Here is a 20,230-nt window from a genome sequence, read left to right as displayed (position 1 = left end):
AGGGAAGAAGGGTGGAAAGCAACTCGCTCCAGGATTTAGGGGAAACGCATCAGATTTGCTAAGCATGTGGAACCTTCTAATACCTTCTCAGCCAGGGCCTCAGTCCCTGAATGGGCTGTGGGAGGCATCCACACACAGGTAGATGTTAAGTTCTGGGAGCTTGAAATATCACTTAGCTAAGACTGAGGTAGGCTAGGCATGAATCACTTATTGGATACCGTTTTAAGGTTAACTGAACCTGCCTACCTAGACAGGACCATCTCTTCATTGGACATGGGCAATTTCCCTGAGCTAATGTGTCAGCGCTTTGGTTTCCTGGGATGAGGCAGATGGCCAAAGAGAGAAAGCGCTCCTAAAACTGTGTTCTTGTGTGGAATGCCACAGAAACACTCAATCTAAGAGAATCACAGTGAAACCCTGTTATAGCCAGTGTGAAGGAACAAAGATAAACACCAGGCTTCTCCAAGAGGAGGAGGAAATATATACATATTTCTTACACACATATATATAATATACATACACACACACACACACACACACACACACACACAGGGGTGTGAAGAGTTTTAGAAGGATACTTTCCTATACAGTCATGCACTGTGTAATCATGTTTTGGTTGAGGGACCAACATACAACAGTGGTCCCCTAAGATTATGATACTGTACTTTTGCTGTACCTCTTCTATGTTTAGATCTGTTCGCATACATCCAATACCATTGTGGTTAGGATGGCCTACAGTATTCAGTACAGTAGCATGCTGTGCAGGTTAGTAGCCTAGTAGCAACAGGCTACACCATATAGCCTAAAGGTGTAGCAGGCTCATGGTTTGTGTAAGTACACTCCAGGGTGTTCACACAAGAAAGAAATTACCTACTGATGCATTTCTCAGAATGTATTTCCATCATTAAGTGATACCTGTCTGTACTTAAAACCATTTTTAAAAATAACTGCCTGGAATGATTTCCAGCCACTCTTTCATTGGCTGTTTTCAGACGTAGACATGAGATATCTTCTACTTACCTGAACTTGAACAAAGTAGCAGCCAAAAAACCCTGCCTTAGTTCAGTTTAGTACAGTTCAGTTCAGTTGTTTGGGTGGGGGCTGGGGGGGTGATGTTTAATTTTTACAGCTCATCATTATCAAGGCCATTTTAAAACCTTTCAGGACCCTAAGAACTGGTAAAAGATTATGTTGACTTGTCCCAGATACCTCAAAATAAAACTTTTATGGCAGTTTTCTCTCTTTGATTAGCCATCTGCCTCATTTTCAAAATCACACAAAGCTTACCAGCATAATGAAATCAAATGAAAGTATCTTCTTTCTAGATTTTTCTGACTAGTTTATCTTCATTCCTTCACACTGGCTATAACAGGGTTTTACTGCGATTCTCTTTGGATTGAGTGTTCCTGTGGCATTCCAGGCAGGAATATCGTTTTCATGGGAACCTTCTTTCTTTGATTGGACATCTGCCTCCTTCCGGGAAACAAAATTCTGGACGAGTCCCTCAAAACTGAACCTCCCTCTCCTCTCTCTCTCTTTTGGGAGAGGTCCCTGTCTGCTGGTGCCCCATCATTCTCCATCAATGGGGCACATGACCTTCTCTCTGAAAATAAACCTCGACGTCGTAAAGACGACCCACCTGGAGTCTCCACCCGGCGGTAGTGGTAAGGGTTAATGCACACCTCTTTCTGCTTGGAGCCAAATGGGAACTCACAGCACTCCAGCGGCTTCAGCTCGTGGTGGGACTGCAGATCCGGCCAGCGCCACACGCGGCAGTAGATCACGTGGGGCAGGCCCTTGCGGTGGGACACCTGCAGCCGCCCGTCCAGGGAGCGGGGAATCGTGACGCATTTGCTGGGCTGCCCCGGGCAGCTGAGAGCCCTCTCCAGCTCATCCATGGCTCCCTTCTTCTTCTTTAACTTCTTCACTAGAGAGTCCACCGCCTTCTCTGCCCACTTTTCCTCTTCATCTCCTTGCTTCCAGCCTAGCAGTCTCTTCACTGCGGGGCTGGTGAAGGAGAAGAGGGAGCTGATAGGGGTGGTGGAGTGCATAAGAGGCCACAGCAGGCTCCGGCGCGCAGGGGAACCGCACAGCCCTTCACGGCAAAGTGGGCGGCGAGTAGCTCTCCAGGAGTGGCATAGGGACCAACCCACCCGTTCTTCTGGGAGCAGCTGGGACCAATTCAAGTTGCGAAGTGTGTTGACTTTCTCCTAAGCCCTTGAACAGGCTGGCCAACTCTGGAAAACACGACAAGACTTCAATTAGCTCAATCAGGGTAACATTCAGAAAAAGTTGAAGTTGGATAGAAAGAGGTAATCTACACCTGCAGTCCCAGCTACTCAAGTGGGAGGATGGCTCGAGCCCCGGAGGTCAAGGCTGCACCACTGCACTCCAACCTGAGCAACAGAACCAGGCCCCAAAGTTGGATAGAAGGGAAAAAACATTCTTCAAATGTTTTAATTTGAAAACTGTTGTCTTTGACTCTGCCCTCTCCTGTATTCCCTATATCCAGGTCTCAGGTCATTCTGCCCTCAAAGTCTTTGGAGTTTGTCCCTTTCTCTCCATTTCTGCCGACACCTGAGGTCTGACCCATCATACCACTTCCCTGAAGTAGCATCTCTCTTTCTCTCTTTCAATTCGAATCCACTTACTCCCAAACACAGCTCTTATCATTTTCCCATTTAAGAAATGACAGTGGCTCCTTGGTCTCCCAAGTGTAAACTCCTCTGCCTGGGTTTTTCCAGGGCCTCCATAATCTGCCCTCAACATGAGTATGTTCTTTCTTTCTCATTTTTAGTTTGCACAAGCAATCCATCTTCTTGTAGAAAATAAATACTAATGAAAAGAAAAGAAAAAAAGGATCGTGAATAATCTCACCACTCCTGGACAGCCACTCTTAACATAGTCTTCCAAACTACTTTTCAGGACAGCGGCTCTCAAAGTGTGCCCCAAGGATCCATCCCTGGGAGTCCCTGAGATCCTTTTAAGAGGACTACGAGGTTCCCTCTTTTCCAATTACTTATTTGTGTGAACTAACTTCGCTTCACATACTTCAGCCAAAACAACATAACACAATAGAGTATATAGAGAAACAGATGACAATCTAGGTGCCATTTATTAAGCCAAGTATTAAATAGATTTGCAGTAATATAAAACAATAATACTCTTCTCAATAACTTTTTTGAAAACAATGTTTTAAATAAAAGTATTTTATGTTAATATAGTTTTTTTAATGAATCAATCAATATTTTTAAATTTCTTAGTTTCAATTTTTAAAATGGTAAAAATTGATAGATACAGCCCACAGAAGCAAGAGTTCTTTGGAGTTCTCAGTAATTTTTAAAAGTGGAAATTTTCAAGACCCAAATGCATGAGAACTGCTTTTCTAGAAATTATATACTATCACACACAAATATATACACAAAAAAGCACAGCTGTCACATTTGTTATTTGGCCTAAAATCAGCTTAATTCTTCTTTGCCCTGTCATCCACAGATGTTCTTTCCCGGTTATTCAGCAGTCTCATTTAAATTTCCTGAGGTAGAACTGTATTTCCTCTTCTGTGAAACAGTTGGCTTAAACAAAACCTCCTCCTTCTTCCAGATTTTAGAAACCAGCTACCTCATTAATATTTAAAGTGGCTGGCTGGTAACATTTTGGAGTAAGCTCACTCAAGTATTTTGGGATCTTGGAATCAATGTAGCTTATAATCTCCAACAATTGTTTAATATGCATTAAATACAATTTTCTCCTGTGCTTCCCTGGAGGGCAAGCTGTACCTTTCTGAGTCCAATTCTATAAACTTCTTTCGAACAAAGGTGCCTTATAATCCCCTGCTAGGGTGATCATTATCGGGCACCTCAGGTGAGGAGGATGGCAGCATGGTCCCACAATAACGGATGAAATTTAATGAGTATAAAGCAATAATCACATCACTTTATTCCTCATCTGGGCTTTATCTGGCATTGTACAGAGATAAACTATGACAAAAGGGAGAGTTGAGAGCTCCACAGCTGCTCTTTTTCGCTTGGCAGTTTGACTTACACTCAGTTTTATTTGGAAAGGTTGATTTTGTGGCTTAACAATCATGAATTTATAAAGTATATTTAAGTCACTGTGTTCGAGTTCTGTTTACTTAATCTAGTCAGGCTGCCTTAAAGCAATGGCTGAAGAGGGTTAGAAGCTTTAAGGAGAAGTCTCATGATAGAATAACCTGAACCCCAAAAGAGTTGTGAATTCTGCTTAGTTTTACATGGAATTCATTATTAGTAAGTTGTAGTACAGATCTTTAAGCTGAGGTCAGTCGTAGAGAAAAGCTTTTTATAAAAACACTCAGCAGAGTTAAATCAAATACACCTTTTAGAAACTTTTGCTCCATGAAACAAGTAACAGTTCCCTAAACCAGGTTTTGTTTGGTTCTGTGGATGCCTATTTACCAATGGCATGTGAAATCAATTTATTGGAACAAAACAGCTTTTGTACAAACAACAAAACAAAACAGACTTTACTGCAGAGCAGCTGACAAAAAATAATAAGTATAATAATAATCATTTCATTACAAATTTTCATTCACAGTTATGTGCTCTGTGTGTGTGTGTGTGTGTGTGTGGTGTATGTATCCAGGGTTACAATGGAAAATGTACTTGTTAAGTTGGGTTACAATAAAAAAAGTTTGAAAAGCACTACTCCTAAACCATACATTTTTCTTCAAACTGTCTGAGGTTTACCTCGATGAGTGACCTTCAGTGGCCACCACACTTTCTCTGGGGAATTCCCAACTAGTCACGAATCTAGGGTCTGAAACACCTCGGCTCTCTGCAGACCGATCTCACTGACACATTTCAAATCATTACAGTGGTTGGTCTCACGACAGTTCCAAAACTGTGATTTTACTGCTGCAAGATACCGCTCCTGTCCCATTAAACACAGGCCCTTGCATTGAGAGAGGCCCCAAAGAGTTAAATTTAGAACTTCAAGAGTGATAAACACCCAATTCCTAACAGTGGCCTCCAGGTAGGCTAGAAATAGAAAAGATCAAAAAGATTTTAATTAGGCTGACTGGTGGGTATACAGATGTTCAAAATATTATGTTCTATGCTTGTCTGTATGCTTGGCATATTTTTAATAGAAAAATTAATTGTAAAAAATGAATCATGCCAGGTGTGGTGGCTTACAGCCTGGGTTCCAGCTACTCAGGAGGCTGAGGTGGGAGGATCACTTGAGCCCAGGGGTTTGACTCTGCAGTGAGCTATGACTGCACCACTACACTACGGCCTGGATGGCAGAGACCCCATTTCCCTGTCTGGGTTGTTTCTATTTATCCAGGCAGTGCACTTCAGGGTTCATAAAGGTTATTCATTCTCATTCCTATAATGCTGTAGCCACTAGCAGAACAAAGGGCCTCCCTGTTTGTCTCCAGGTGGTCATCACCCCGACATTAACAGTGCAAGTTTGTTCAGTTGTGTCAACCTGGCTCCGAACAGCTTTCCATCGTCAGAGAACTGAAATGCCCACAGACTCTGAGCTCTAACCTACTGTCATCTCCTGGTAACTCCACAGCCCAGGTTCACCATAACAAAACAGAGCAGCCTCAGAGCATTCACTGAAAAAAAACTAGTTGCAAAAACAGGAGGAGGGGCGATTAACATTTCTCTCAGTTACTACATTTCTAAAAAGTGCAAAGAAGAATGAAACAAACAATAAGTGAGCCCAACCTGAGGGGGCGGAAAGTCTGGAAAGATTCCTGAGAGGATAACTGGGCTGCACTTAAAAGGATTTAAATCACAGTTGAAAATAAATAAATAAACTGGCCAGGCACAGTGGCTCTCGCCTGTAATGCCAGCACTTTGGGAGGCTTTGGCGGGCAGATGGCTTGAGCTCAGGAATTTGAGACCAGCCTGGACAACATGGTGAAACACCATCTCTACAAAAAATACAAAAGTTAATTGGGCGTGGTGGCGGGCACATGTAGTCCCAGCTTCTTGAAAGGCTGAGGCAGGACGATCGCTTGAGCCTGTGAATCGGAAGTTGCAGTGAGTCATGGCTGTGCCACTGCACTCCAGCCTGGGCAACAGAGGGAGACCCTGTCTCGAAAAATAATAAAAATAATAAAAAATAAAAATATAAACAGTGGTGGATTAGGATAATTTTCTAAGATTTTTTGGTGTGGTATAGTCTCACTTTTGTAAGAAAATCGTGTATCCCTGTCACAGATCAACTGTGTGCTCTTAGGCACGTCATATTGTCTCTCTGGACTCCACCCCCTCCTCATTTGCAGATCAAGACAAGGCTCAGCCTCCAGGGAAGGGTGTTTCTGGGCGATGGGTCCATGACTCCATGGCTGTTGGCTGGATGCGTCACATGGGATCTCAAGACTTGCTCAGCTGTGTTGATGCTATCGGGACTGCCCGTGGTAGTCCGAGCGCGACCTTCACTCATGACACTTCATAGCACGGAGCAGGGCAAAACAACAACAACTCTGACACGGCTATCAAACTGACCCTGTTAATAACAAATATCATCTACCAACATGAACCAATTCCCACTTTGCTCTCCAGCTACTTGTTTCATTTCAGTATTAATTACTGCAAAGGAGTAAGAGTAAAAACATATACTGGGCGTTCCTGTGTTTGAAACCATTGGTCAGTGCGTGATTAGCGTTCATAAGCCCAGATCCCCCACAGAGCCTCCCGCTGGCCCTTAGAGCTTTCCTTCTTTGGGCACAGAGAAAAAACACCATGACTGTCCTTTCTTTGGAAAGGACACACTTCACACACTTGCAGCATAAAAACAGTACTTTTTTCTTTTTCTGGCATTGAGTTTTACAATAAACCCCAACTGAGTAAGAAAACAACTTCTCATTTTCGAGTCTTTTAAATAAACAAGCCCACTTAAAAGAAAAGCAGCACTGACCACATGCATACACCATGATTTAAGTGTACATAATTCCACACTAAAAAACAATTTACCCGGCTGGGTAACAGTTCAGGAGACATAAGCTTTTTTATTTTAAGTTGAGGGCTTTAAATCCAGCTCCCATTAGCAGTTACTGAAGATTATTTCCACTCAGTTGGTCTCCTTGGAAGGTTCAGTTGGTGATTTTAATACTGAAGAAAATACAATTTTAAAAATACCGTTTAAGATGGAGCATTCCTAAGCCCTGGGCACATGGAACCTTTGAGCAATCCTTCACGGGCACTGCTTTTGGGTCCATGTGGCCAAGGCCTCCATCACCTACCAGGCTGCACAATGCGGTCAGGTCAGCCCAGGGGGTCAGGGAGCACTTGTTTGTTCTGCGAGGGACTAGTCCAGAAACAATCACCACGATAAAACATCATGATTTCCTTATTTGTTTTTGTCTTTTAATTTTTCAAACTTATCAATTTTGACCCTCTAATCCACGACCAGAGTTAAGTATACCTTGCTATCTATAAAACCGTTTACTAACCAATTTAGAAAGTGAACACATTTGCTGAAGGAACATTTAACCCCCTCCAAGAAACATATTGTTATCTAGACTATTTCTGCAGCACTTTTTGTACACTGGTAATTAATACAGCCATAATAAATGCTTATTTTACTTTATAATAACTTATTTATACTTTACACACAAGTGTAAAACTATGTCCAAAAGGACTTCTATCTAGAAAACAGCTGACTGTTACTATCACCATTGGCACACATATATCATGTCTTATTACCGTACAACTTGAGAAGAAACTGGGCTTAAAACACACACACCACACACACACACACACACACACACACGTATATTTAATTCAAATTTGTCCTCACTTAAAGTAGCCTGGCATTCCCATATGTCCCAAATGAGTAGCAATCATAAGCTGTATTATAAGATATAAATAATCACTTTATGCATATACCAGTTTAGTACCACGCGGTTGGATACACATAGAAATGGTATCATAATTTCACCTTCTGGAAGGAGACTTTTCTAGCTGTATTCTGAGGTTTCCTAAATATCCATGAAGGGTCAGTTCTAGTTCTCTGGAATACCTTTGGCCCACAGCACCAAAGAAGACAACAGAGACACAGTTGTTTGTAACGGGAGCTCTATCTAGGGGGCCGTAGAGAGATTCCAAGGCATCTGTGGACATTTGAATTGTGTGCTCATTTGGGGTGATTGCACAAATACTGAGTTTTTCTACAGTCCATAGGTATTTGTCTTTAAATTCTCAAAAGAGCCTGTGACCCCCAAAAGGTTAAAAAAACAACAACAACACTGAATTAGAAAAAGGGGGAAAAGGAGAAAGAGTGAGAAGGGGACTAAGCTAAAGGGACTGTAGAGAGTAACTGACTGTTCTCACTATGCTGGTACTGGGAAGAGCCTGGAAGGATTACAGTGCATGGAGACCATGAGAAGAAGGTAGACGGGAGAGAGGCAGATGGCCAATGCATATTGACTATCTTCATGATAAGTGCCTTAAGTACATTTACTCACCGAATCACTGTCACAGCTGCATGTGCTCATTAACCCCACTTGACATGTGAAGAAACCAAGGTACACAGAGATTAACTATCTTGCAAAGGTCACACCACTAGTAAGCCAGGATTCAGACCCTGCAGTCTGGCTCCATACATCCTAAGCCACTGCACCATAATCCCGCTCCCAAAGGACATGGGAGGAAAGCAACATGGGTGCATCCCCTGACAAGGCGAGACGGACAGCAAAAGACCCCCTGAACCCAAGGCTGGACCTGAGCTGTACTGAAATGCAGGAGGATGGGAGATGGAGCCCAAATGGCGGAAATGTGAGAGAGAAGCCCTCCAAGATCTCCTCAATCTCCAAAACGCTGTGGCTCTAAAGAGGCAGGAAGCACAACAGAGAGGTGGGCTCTGTCTCCTAAAGGAAAGGACAAACCCGAGCTGAGCTGCATGTCAGCCTCCATTCACTCATTCACGTATCTCAGCAATGGCCCTGATATGAATGCCTATCATGTGCCAGGCCCTGCCCAGTGGGGAGCAAAGTAGACATGGCCCTTGCCCTTACAGGGCTTAGAAACTGTCTGGATATGAAACATGTAAATATTAACAAGCCATGAAATCTTATGCAGGAACAAACATGATTGTGGGGCCAGGGACCTGCTTGGACTTCCTGGTGAAGACCCCTTGAGGAGGTGACAATGAGATCAAGAGGACGAGAAAGTGCGGCCACTCCAAGGGCTGCAGAGTGAGACCTCCAGAGAAAAATGCCAAGAGGGTGGCACAGGGGTGGAGAGAATTCCATGCATTTGGGTAACTGGAGGAAAAACTGTGGCCAAGGAAGAGTGGGCAAGGGTGTGAGTGGCTGGAAGTGAGGCAAGAAGGGAAGACACGAGTGTCATGCTGGAGCTGGAAAGCAGCATATGGAAAATGGGTTTTATCTAAAGTGCAAATGGGAGCCTTTGAATGGGTTTTCTTTTCTTTTTTTTTTTTTTGTAGAGACGAGGTCCAGGCTGGTCTTGAACTCCTGGACTCAAGTGATCCTCCTGCCTCAGCCTCTCAAAGTGCTGGGATTATAGGCATGAGCCACCATGTCCAGTTTGAATGAGTCTGAAAAGCAAAGAACTTAAATGATCTGACTTGATCTTTTTTATTTTTTTTTGAGATGGAGTCTTCCTCTGTCTCCCACGCTGGAGTGCAGTGGCGTCATCTCAGCTCATTGCAACCTCCACCTCCTGGGTTCAGGTGATGCTCCTGCCTCAGTGTCCTGAGTAGCTGGAATTACAGGTGTACACCACCACACCCAGATAATTTTTGTATTTTTAGTAGAGATAGGGTTTCGTCATGTTAGCTAGGCTGGTCTCGAACTCCTGACCTCAGGCGGTCCGCTCGCTTCGGCCTCCCAAAGTGCTGGGATTATAGGTGTGAACCATAGCGCCTCGCCGACTTGATCATTTTTAGGTGATCATCCTAGCTGCTTATATGGAGAACAGATCAGATGGCGGAGCAAGTAGAAAACAATGTAGAAGGACAGGTGAGAGAGCTGGGAGACCCGGCAGAGGTGGCAGTTACTAGGAAGGTGAGGTCAGCGTGTTGTGTTTTGTTTAAAGATGAGGCTTCTAGAGAGAATCTTACTCATTTTACTGATTATCCATACAAAGGGGAGATGCATGTGGCAAAAGATGGAAGTGGGACAACAGAAGGGAAGAGGAGTAAACGGGAGCAGATACGGGCAGGTTTGTCTATCTGGTCACAGGATGATGAGGGTGTTCCCTCTAAAAACTCCAAGGTTGCAGAGAAGTTAGTGAGACAGGCAGCAGGAGGGGTGACAGATTTGAGGAGCAAGGAAAAGGTGGGAAGTAGCCACAGTGTGGGGAAGCAGAAGTGTGTTCTACATAGAAAACAAAAGGCAAACTCCAGCAGGGGCCCGTCAGCCAGAAGGGCTGACAACAAAGCCACCGCAAGGGTCCCACTCTGAGGAGTTTCAGAAAAAGGAGCTCTACTCTCAGAATAAATGAGCACTGCTGTTTCAGGGTGTTCAGCCTGCAACCAGAGTTGGTTACGGTTATGGTTTGGCTCCGTGTCCCCACCCAAATCTCATCTTGAACTGTAGTCCCCACTTGTGGAGGGAGGGATCTGGTGGGAGGTGATTGGATCATGGGAGAAGATTCCCCTCTTGCTGTTCTCGTGATAATGAGTGAGTTCTCATGAGATCTGGTTGTTGGTAAGTGTCTGGCGCTTCCCCCTTCTCTCTCTTTCCCTCCTGCCGCCATGTAACATGTGCCTTGCTTCCCTTTCACCTTCTGCGATGATTGTAAATTTCCCAAGGCTCCCCAGCTATGTGAAACTGGAAGTCAATTAAACCTCTTTTGTTTATAAAGTACCCAGTCTCAGGCTGTTTCTTTATAGCAGTGTGAGAATGGACTAATACAGCTTACTGCTGGACTCTTTCCACCTTTATGATACAGAAGGTGACCAGAGCTGGATAAAGAGGCAGAAGAGCCAGGCAAGTATTTGGGCACTTATGTATAACAGATGCAAAAATATCACTGCAATCAACTCCCAAATCATACATTGATCACATGATGATGAAAGTAGGCGGTGCTCTCAAGTGGGAAAAAAACAACACTCCTAAATATGTTTTGTGATGTGCGTGACACTTGGCACCTGGAAGTGAGGAAGTGGGGAGACATTCTGAAATGGGAATACAGAGTGTTTGTGTGCTTTACTAAAGGATGTGATTAACTTGATCGTCCTTTGAACCCTTTTAATATAATAGCTTAGAGAGGAAGGGAAAACACTTCCATGTGCCTGAGAGGACGCACATGAAACTGACCACATTTGTTGCCTTTGGAAAGGGAACGTGGCCACAGGAGAGGAAGGGTGGAAGACATTTCAGTTTGCATTTTGTATCAACTGAAAAATGCCTCCCAAGTCAGAAAAATTACAATAGAAAATTGAGGACGGCAGAAAAGTGGGGAATAGGTTGCCCACTGTCTTTCCAAACACTGCTTCTGCTTCAGAAGAAAAATCATAATTGAATTTATTCCTGAATAAACGTTTTATTAGCAAAGATTCATTTTTCCCACCCTTCCTCAAAATGCTTTGAAGCAGTATAATATGATTAGTGTCTCTGGGGTGCCCACATATTCTGGTCCAGCTCTTGTTAAGGCCACAGGAACACTGGATTTCCTGTATTCATCAGAAAATTGTGTGCTACTTACTTTAAAATGTGGCTCCATGTTTCCTTCATGCTCAAGATAAGTCTTACACTTTCCAGTTAGACAGCAGGCAGTGACCACCTTACTAACAGGGACAATCCATTCATCACGAGCTCCTACTTGTCCTAAAACTCTAATTAAATTGCCAGAACTCAGCAGAAAAACGAGAAAACAGAAGCAAAATGGGCCTTTAACTCATAGAACAAAGCGGCCCATGTTACTTAAAGACAATTCTTAATATAGATCTCCCTCTAACAGGCTTTTTTATTTTTATTAGAGTTCTTTGATTGAAATTTTATGTATACACAAAATTATATCATTATATTACTGACAATGAAATCATTTCTTCCTTCCCTACTCTATTTGTAACTCTTAATGTGTTTATAAAACATCCCACATTCTCAAGGAGAACAGCATCAAGGCCAACTATTTTAGCATGAATGATTTATCAATCACAAAATGTAGATCCTTAGAAATCTATTTTTATTGAATTGTTTATCATCTGGTAAATAATGATTGCCCTTAAAAAGAACCAAATCTCTTATGCTTTGGCAACCTCAAAAAGAATACCCCAGATCTTATGCAACATCATAAGGTGTCCTTACTCCAGCAATTCTGACCCATGAAAATCTAAGTTTATCAAAAATATAAACTTAGGAAAGATTATTTGTCTTATGAAATAAGTCATAATACATGTAAAAATATGACTCAATTTACAAAAATCTGATTCACAGACAGCTTTTTCAGGAATAAATATCCTTTTATTCAAAAACATTTACACCAAGCTCTTGCTGTGTAACTGCTAATTTTACTTCGAAAGGAATATCTAATTTTTTTCTTTCTTTTTGTTTTCTAAAGGCATATTTAATTTTTTGGTCAGAAAAAATCTATACCCTTTAGTAAAATTAAGAGATCTCATTTACATTTCTACTTCCAAAATATAACTCTAACTTTTAAAATGTATTGTGCTTATCTTTTCATCTACATGTTCTGGAAGGGCACTGAAGAATATCACTGTAAAACAAATCAAATTAGTTTTGAGGACACTTTATTTTATAACTCTTTGCCCATCAAAACACCAAGCATCCTTAAAACTTTAAGAATTATACAACTGTTCCAGCTTTTTGGTAAACAATGCTGCAAGCAATATTTTATTGATGTAGTCAATGAACCAGTTTTTTTCAATGTTCCCAGCATGTCCTTCAGAAAACAGATAAATTGTATTTTTCTAAATATCAGACGATACCCAGGTGGAACAGCTTAGCTTGAATTTGGAAGAGATATTTCTCTTTGTTTAAAGTAGGTGTTTAAAATTGGTTTTGTAGGTAACTAGGCACATTCAACTTTCTTCCCATTGTTGTAAAGTCACCTCAGGAGAGTTTGGATGCCCTTTTTAAACTCTGATGCCTGTTTGGGAACCAGAGAAATGAGCTCCCCTCTAACCATACATGTATGCACTCGTACCGTCTCTCCCTTTCTCTTACCCCCCACTCTCCCCTCTCCACACCCCCATGACCCCTATCTCTCTCAAAATCAGTGCAGTTCAGCCAAAACAGGAGGAATGTGAGCTGGTGGCAGGGCAGGAACAGTGCATCACAGACACACCACAGACTACAGAGCACGTTCTTCAAAACGTTCCCTATTTTTCATTCAGAATCTCTCATATGCTAACTCACAAGTCACTTTTATGGGGCTTACTAGAAAATGTATTAACTTCACTCCAGCCTGTAGTTCATGGTGGTAAAACCAACAAATGACCTTTCACTTTTCCTCCTTCCCGCTTTGGTCCTCTGAGAAATACAAATCCTAAGAAGAATCAATGGCCATTTTGCCTAGTCCTACTAAAAACATGTTACTATCTTTCCTTGTGCTTAGGAGTAGAGATTATTTCTAAAAAGCCCTTTAAAACCTCCTTGCGGAAGCCATCCTGACATACTTCTCAACACTTTCATTCATTCTTTGATTCAGTCAACAAGTATTTATGGAGACTCTATCATGCACCGGGTGCTGTGGCATGAGCTATACTTTCCCAGATTCAAAATCTCCATTACCTAAGGAATAAGAACTCTAAGTCATGATGCCATTAGCCTGCTTCAAATATTCAGAGTCTTAAAAATGTAATAAAAGATAGGGGAGGTGCTATTTCTGGCCTTACTAAATGGTTTACTAGGTGAGGGGGCAGATGTGCTGCTTTGTTTTGTTTTTATTTAAACATAGGTGGCAACAGAGTGATTTCATTGTAGAGAGTCTAAAACTCTGGGCCAAGCCAGAAGTAATGTATTTTCTTCATTACACCTGGCCTAGCAAGCCCCAGAATCTGTAACCGGCACCCACAGGACAGCTTCCCTGTTCCCTAGGTCAGCACTGGATGGACTCTAGGGCATAAGCTGGAGCTAATCCAACTTGCTCTATTTTTCTCCAGGTGGAAGTCTGAAAATGTAGTTATGGTGTAACTGAGGAAATGACAACAATGAGGCCCTAATCCTGCTGCACTATCATTCATCTGCTCCTTCCATCTGGCATCTGTTAAATGCTACAGTCCCACCACACAAACAAGCACTTCTTTAGATTTGCAGTTTGGATTCTTAAGGTTGGGAAAGAATTCCAGAAATTAAAAACAAAACAAAACCAAAAACTGAATCTGTCCTGGAGTAAGGGTGAGCTCATCCAATGTAATGAGCTCTGTACCTTCTCAAGCCAGAAAAACACACAGAAAATGACAGTACAAGACCATGTTGAAATATTTTTGTCAATGACGATGGTAGTATTGTTGAAATATACATAAAATGGTATTAATGGGTGACTAGGCTTCATTGTACCACTGACTTGAAAACTTAAACTGGAGCCACTCAGGTCAGATAGATGTTAAGGAAAGAACCTTACAAAGTCACGGAGGATACATATCCCATGAATAATGAAGTTGGTCATTGCGCAGAGCAAAAATTCTTCCTATGTCGATTTAGTCACTGAATGTAGATGAACAAGTAGATTTTTATGTGCTAAGGAGTCATGAAACACAGCAAAAGCCAAGAGAGAATACACCAGCCTATCAAAGCACCACCCTAGCAAGTGCAAAGAAAATATCAGGAAAGACATTCTCAACCTTAAAAATTATGGAAAAGCCCACAAACTAACTACACTAAGTTCTTCCTGTGTCGCTTCAGATATTAAAAACCATATTTTGAAAAAATCAACCAAAATTTTCCACTAAACCACCTGCTTTTATAAATTTAACCATCATTTGTGCTTTAAAGTTGACATCACCAACTGTCCATAAACATTCCAGTCTTCTGAGAGTGAAATGGATCGGACTACATCAGGAACGACGGAGCTGTTTTCTCAGGAGGTTTAAGTTTTACTAAGTAGATAACTTATCAGTGATGCTTAACTTTAAAATAATCCAGCACGAAGCCACAACTGACATAGATCAATAGTTGTAACCTTGAGCAGCAAAGCAAAGAGAATAATAAGCAAGAAGTACTTTTAAGAAAAGAAAATGTGAAGACATTCCTATGCAAAATCTCAATTAGAATATAGGACAACTCAGCATTCTCCAGTCTTCTAGAAACACTGGCACTTTTTGGGGCCAGAAATGTTTAGTTATAAAATTAGAACATAAGTAAAAATCATTAAAATATCTTCATATAATTTACTAACTTAATAGACTTCTTGTAGAAAACTTAAATTTGGTCTGCATTGGCAAGTGTTGATAAGAATGTGAATAATAAGAATTTATAGAAACAGTCGGTTCAAGAACTTTGGAAATAATTTGCCATTATCTTGTAAAGTTGAAATTTGTATATTATAAGACATAGCAATTCCACAACAAAGTATATAACCTAGGCTAGTTTCCAAACATCAGGTAGAAATGATTAATGAAACCAATTCACTGGATCTCAACCAGCATTTTAAAAAATGGACTAGATTTTATCGGTCATTGTTGATAGTAGGGAAAAATACTACTTCTTGAAGTTTTTGAAGAGATGAATAGAGGTATTTGTGTATATGTCCTATTGGATTATAGTTTTGTTTTTTTTTTAATTGAAAGCCACTTCCCTAAAGAAACTATTGTACATATTCTGTGGAGAGTAATATATATATATATATATATATATATATATATATATATATATAGAAACCACTGCACATACTAGAATATTCATAGCAGCATTATTCAAAAAAGCAAAAATCTGAAAATAACCCAAATATCCATCGACTAGAGGATGGATAAATAAATGATGAAATAAGCTTACAATTGAATTTCATATAGTAATAAAAACATATTAATGATATCCACAGATTAATCTTAGAAATATAACATTTAGTGAAAAACAGCAGGGCCTAGAAGATGACATAGAGTATGAAATCATTCTTATAAAGTTTAAAAAGAAATAAACACTAAGTATCCTAGAGATACATATGTGATTAAATTTCATTTTAAAAATCAAGACAATAAAAACACAAAATTCAGAAATTAATGCTTCTGAGCAGAAGGCAGGGGAGTAGCCCAACAAGAAGATGTGGCATTAGTATGTTATACTGTCATATTATGTGTTGTATTATTATAATATTCCATCGTAATTTTTGTAAGTGTGCTACATATTCTTTTGAATGTATCAAATATTAAAAAATATTTTAATTAATTTAAAACAAAATCCTAGACAATTTTATGTAACATGGTCCCTGCTGTTAACAATATTTCTTACCAGATATAAGTTCAACAAAAGTTCAAAGATTAAGAAAAAATAAGAATCTTAATCCATAACTAGAATAGCCTTAGAACAATGAATAAGAAGGTTAAGAACAGTATTTATTGGGCAACCGCTACGCTTTGATATGATTTGGCTTTGTCCCCACCCAAATCTCATCTTGAACTGTAGTTCCCATAATTCCCACATGTTGTGAGAGGGACCTGGTGAGAGATAATTGAATCATGAGGGCAGTTTCCCCCATACTGTTCTCTTGGTAGTGAGTAAGTCTCATTAGATCTGATGGTTTTCTAAGGGGTTTCCTCTTTCACTTGGCTCTCATTCTCTCGTCTGCCGCCATGAAAGACGTGCATTTTGCCTTCCACCATGATTGTGAGGCCTCTTCAGCCATGTAGAACTACGAGTCCATTAAGCCTCTTTTTCTTTCTAAATTACTCAGTTTCTGGTATGTCTTTATCAGCAGTGTGAGAACAGACTAATACAACAACTCATAAAGTTACAAAACTAACACATGGAACAATCAGTGAGGAGCCCAAGAATGAAATTATTCGTTATAGACTAGAAACTCTTTCCTGGCTCCGTATCATCATTCCTGTCTCCGTATCTTCATTCCTGTCTTTCTGCTTCCTGACCTCTTCCTCTCCCCTCTTTCAGGTCCAGTCACCTCCATGGAGTCCTCCTGATCCCCTGCCCGATGCTTTGTACTTACCATATGTCACTTATCCTGTGTGGCATCATACTCATTGAGGTCCCAGTGGAGAACCCCACCTCCCCTGGAGCCTGTGATTCCTTTATCCCCCAAGTGACATCTCACTGAGAAATGCACATGATGCCATGAAAAAGACAGCAGTGAACCAGCCCTTGCAGAATCATCTCACACCCCAAGAACACTACTTGGCCATGATTTATGACAAATTCCCTTATGTCACACTCTCCTTCACTTCCATGGCAAGGAGGGCTATCAGTTTTCCCTGAATTGTCTGGTAGTGAGGGGCTCCAAACTGCCTGTTTACTTAGCACTCACCTCAATCTCCTGCAGTCAGTTCCAGCCAGCACCTGTCAGCTTTAGGTTAGATTAACCAGTTAGATTCCTCCACCGCTCCATCAACCCTAAATCCTCAAATCTACATCCTCCTCAATGTTCCCAGGTCATTCCTTTTCTAATGAGTCCTTAACTGTAAACAACCCTGTGATGTGGATATACCTATCCTCTTAGACATGACTAAGAGGAAACCCCTTAGTCCCTTACTAAAATGTGAGCTCACTTGCATCTCTGTATCCATCTAAAGATCTAGCATAGGTTTCTCAACCTCAACTAGCATAGGTTTCTCAACTACTGACATCTGAAGCTAGATTTGTGTGGAGGGGCTGTCCTGTGCGGTACAGGGTGTTTAGCAGCATCCTTTGCCTCTACCTATAAATGCCAGTAGCACACATTCCCACCAAATTGTGATGACAACCAAAAATGTCTCCAGACATTGTCAAATATCTCCTGTCACCCTCTGTAGAGAACCACTGATAGAGCATAAATCCTGATTCTGCTCAATAATCACAAGATCTTTTAGAACTGGGTAATTGTTAAATAAAAATTAAGCAGAATTTCAGAGAAAGATGTGTTCAATGTGAATTTCAATATTTGGAGAGAAATTGCTTTGCTAATGGCTGCACACAGATTAAGTTTTGAATACTAGGCATAGGAAATTCAGTGCTTTTTTTTTTTTTAAGTTGGCCTAGGGACTGTTACCCAGTGAAGTTACTCAGGTTGAAGACATTAGAAGGATTTGCATCATAGTTTTTATATTCAGATATTAATCTAATTGAAATAAATAGTATTTTCCAAGTCAGCCTGAAATTGTGATTTCCACCTAAGCAGAGATAAGTTATTGGCACAGAAAGAGAAGAATTGCAGTTTCCTATTTATGTTACCTAAATCAGAAGTAATGTGCAGTTACAAAATAGATTTGAAAAGACTTAGTTTTAAAATGACAAACATAAAAGGCAGAAAATTAACCTCTCCCTTATTCTTTCATTCTACTCCCACCCACCCTGTTGCCAATCCTGTTGAGTATTTATTTATTTATTTATTCATTTATTTGAGACAGGGTCTCACTCTGTTGCCCAGGCTGAAGTGCAGTGGCACAATCTCGGCTCACTGCAAACTCTGCCTCCCGGGCTCAAGCAATCCTCCCACCTCAGCCTCCCGAGTAGCTAGGACTACAGGCACACACCACCATGGCCAGCTAATTTTTGGACTTATTGTAGAGACAAGGTCTCTCTATGTTTCCCAGGCTGGTTTCGAACTCCTTGGCTCAAGCAATCCACTCACCTCAGCCTCCCAAAGTGTTGGGCTTACAGGTGCGAGACACCAGACCCGGCCGACTTTTTATTTACTAAACATCCTTCAAAAACAACTCTTCCTCTCCATCTTGTTGATCTCCCTCCAGACCTCCCAAATCTCTTCTACAAAGTGCCAGACTTCTAAAATGCATATCTGATCCTACCATTCTCCTGTTAAAAAGCACCAGAACTCCCTGTAGCATGCTTGTAAATGCTAAGAATTTTCTTTCTTCTCTTCCCTTCTCGGAAATTTGTGTGAATGAAAAACAAGCCAAAAAAATAGAAAAATATGGAAAAGTTCCTAAAAAAGAAGGCTCAAATAACCACTGTTTATCCACCCAGAGAAACCGATCACTACTAACATTTTTGTGTATTTCTTTTTTCTAAATAAACATTTTTAAATAGTTCATTTATAAATATATCTCATATTCTGCCTATTTCAATGAATGGTATACTCCAAGCATTTTCATGTTATTAAGTACTTAATGTTTTTAAAGTTTTGAGGTAGCAAGAGTAATATCCAACTTTTATCTGAATTCTAAGTTGCATGTGAACTTTACTTGCAATATGTTCTTATGCCATAATTTGAAAAAAAAAAACAGATTTAGAACACTCTATGTGTAGATTTTATGAGCTGGTTTTCAACAGCTTCAAAGTAACTGCTAAAACAAAAACAAAAACAAAATCTGGACGCATTTTCCCTCTAGTCATCAGTAAATCTGCCACAGCCCTTCGCAGTTCTAATTACATAAGTTCTACAGTAATCTGCTATTATTTTGAAAATTCAAACATCTATAATCAGGTTAAATCTCATCTGACCATCAACCACAGTTCCCAAATCCTTATGCACTCTTTGGTATGACTACTAAAATTAGCTTGGACTTATTTACAGATATTTTACTCTGCATATCTTTACATATCAAAGTCCTTACAAAAAATATAGCATTAGTTTGAATTTTTAAAGAGATTCAAGCATTCTACAACTTGCTTGAGGATATTTTCTGTTAGCAGGACATAAATCTACTTCATTTTTGGTAACTGCTTCGTAGTATTCCATACTGTGGCAAAGCCCTTTCTGCTTAAGCCCAACCTGCTATACAAGAGAGTCGCCCACAGCACATGAAATCTACAATATATTCATGACTGTCTATTTGAAAACTGGCATCAACTGACAAAATGTGGGATATCTTCAAAGGAAATTAGAAAGTTAACATCTTCCTAAATAAAAAATAATAATGCAGAATTTGATAACCTGCTTTTCATAAAAACAAAACGTAGAAAAATTCCTATTTTTTTTTTGAAAACTGCTAATGAAAGAAAACTTACTTGATTGGGTAAAAAAGGTATAATGCATTTGTATTTTCAGTTATAATTGCTCAATTCATGCAGTTCATGACTTACAAGGAGCTATTTACCCAAAGTTCATTAGTGGAAACATTCCAAGGTAACAGAAATGTCCTATTTTTTTTTTTTTTTTTTTTTTTTTTTTGAGATGGAGTCTCTCTCTGTTGCCCAGGCTGG

At 40.4% G+C, this 20,230-nt stretch overlaps 1 protein-coding gene across 3 annotated transcripts in view; it reads right to left on the bottom strand.

Annotated features, from left to right (window-relative positions):
• Positions 1-20,230, bottom strand: part of SMAD9 (SMAD family member 9) — a 75,197-nt gene that overhangs the window by 32,886 nt on the left and 22,081 nt on the right. For all 3 annotated transcript variants that reach the window (XM_003270279.4, XM_003270278.4, XM_030818517.1), the window contains exon 2: positions 1,640-2,237. In XM_003270279.4, the coding sequence (XP_003270327.1) occupies positions 1,640-2,051 (412 nt within the window). In that variant the 5' untranslated portion in view covers positions 2,052-2,237. The remainder of the gene's footprint in view (positions 1-1,639; positions 2,238-20,230) is intronic.

The sequence above is a fragment of the Nomascus leucogenys genome, chromosome 9, assembly GCF_006542625.1.
Source record: "Nomascus leucogenys isolate Asia chromosome 9, Asia_NLE_v1, whole genome shotgun sequence".
NCBI classification, from domain to species: Eukaryota; Metazoa; Chordata; class Mammalia; order Primates; family Hylobatidae; genus Nomascus; species Nomascus leucogenys.
This window is presented reverse-complemented; position numbering and strand designations above follow the sequence as displayed.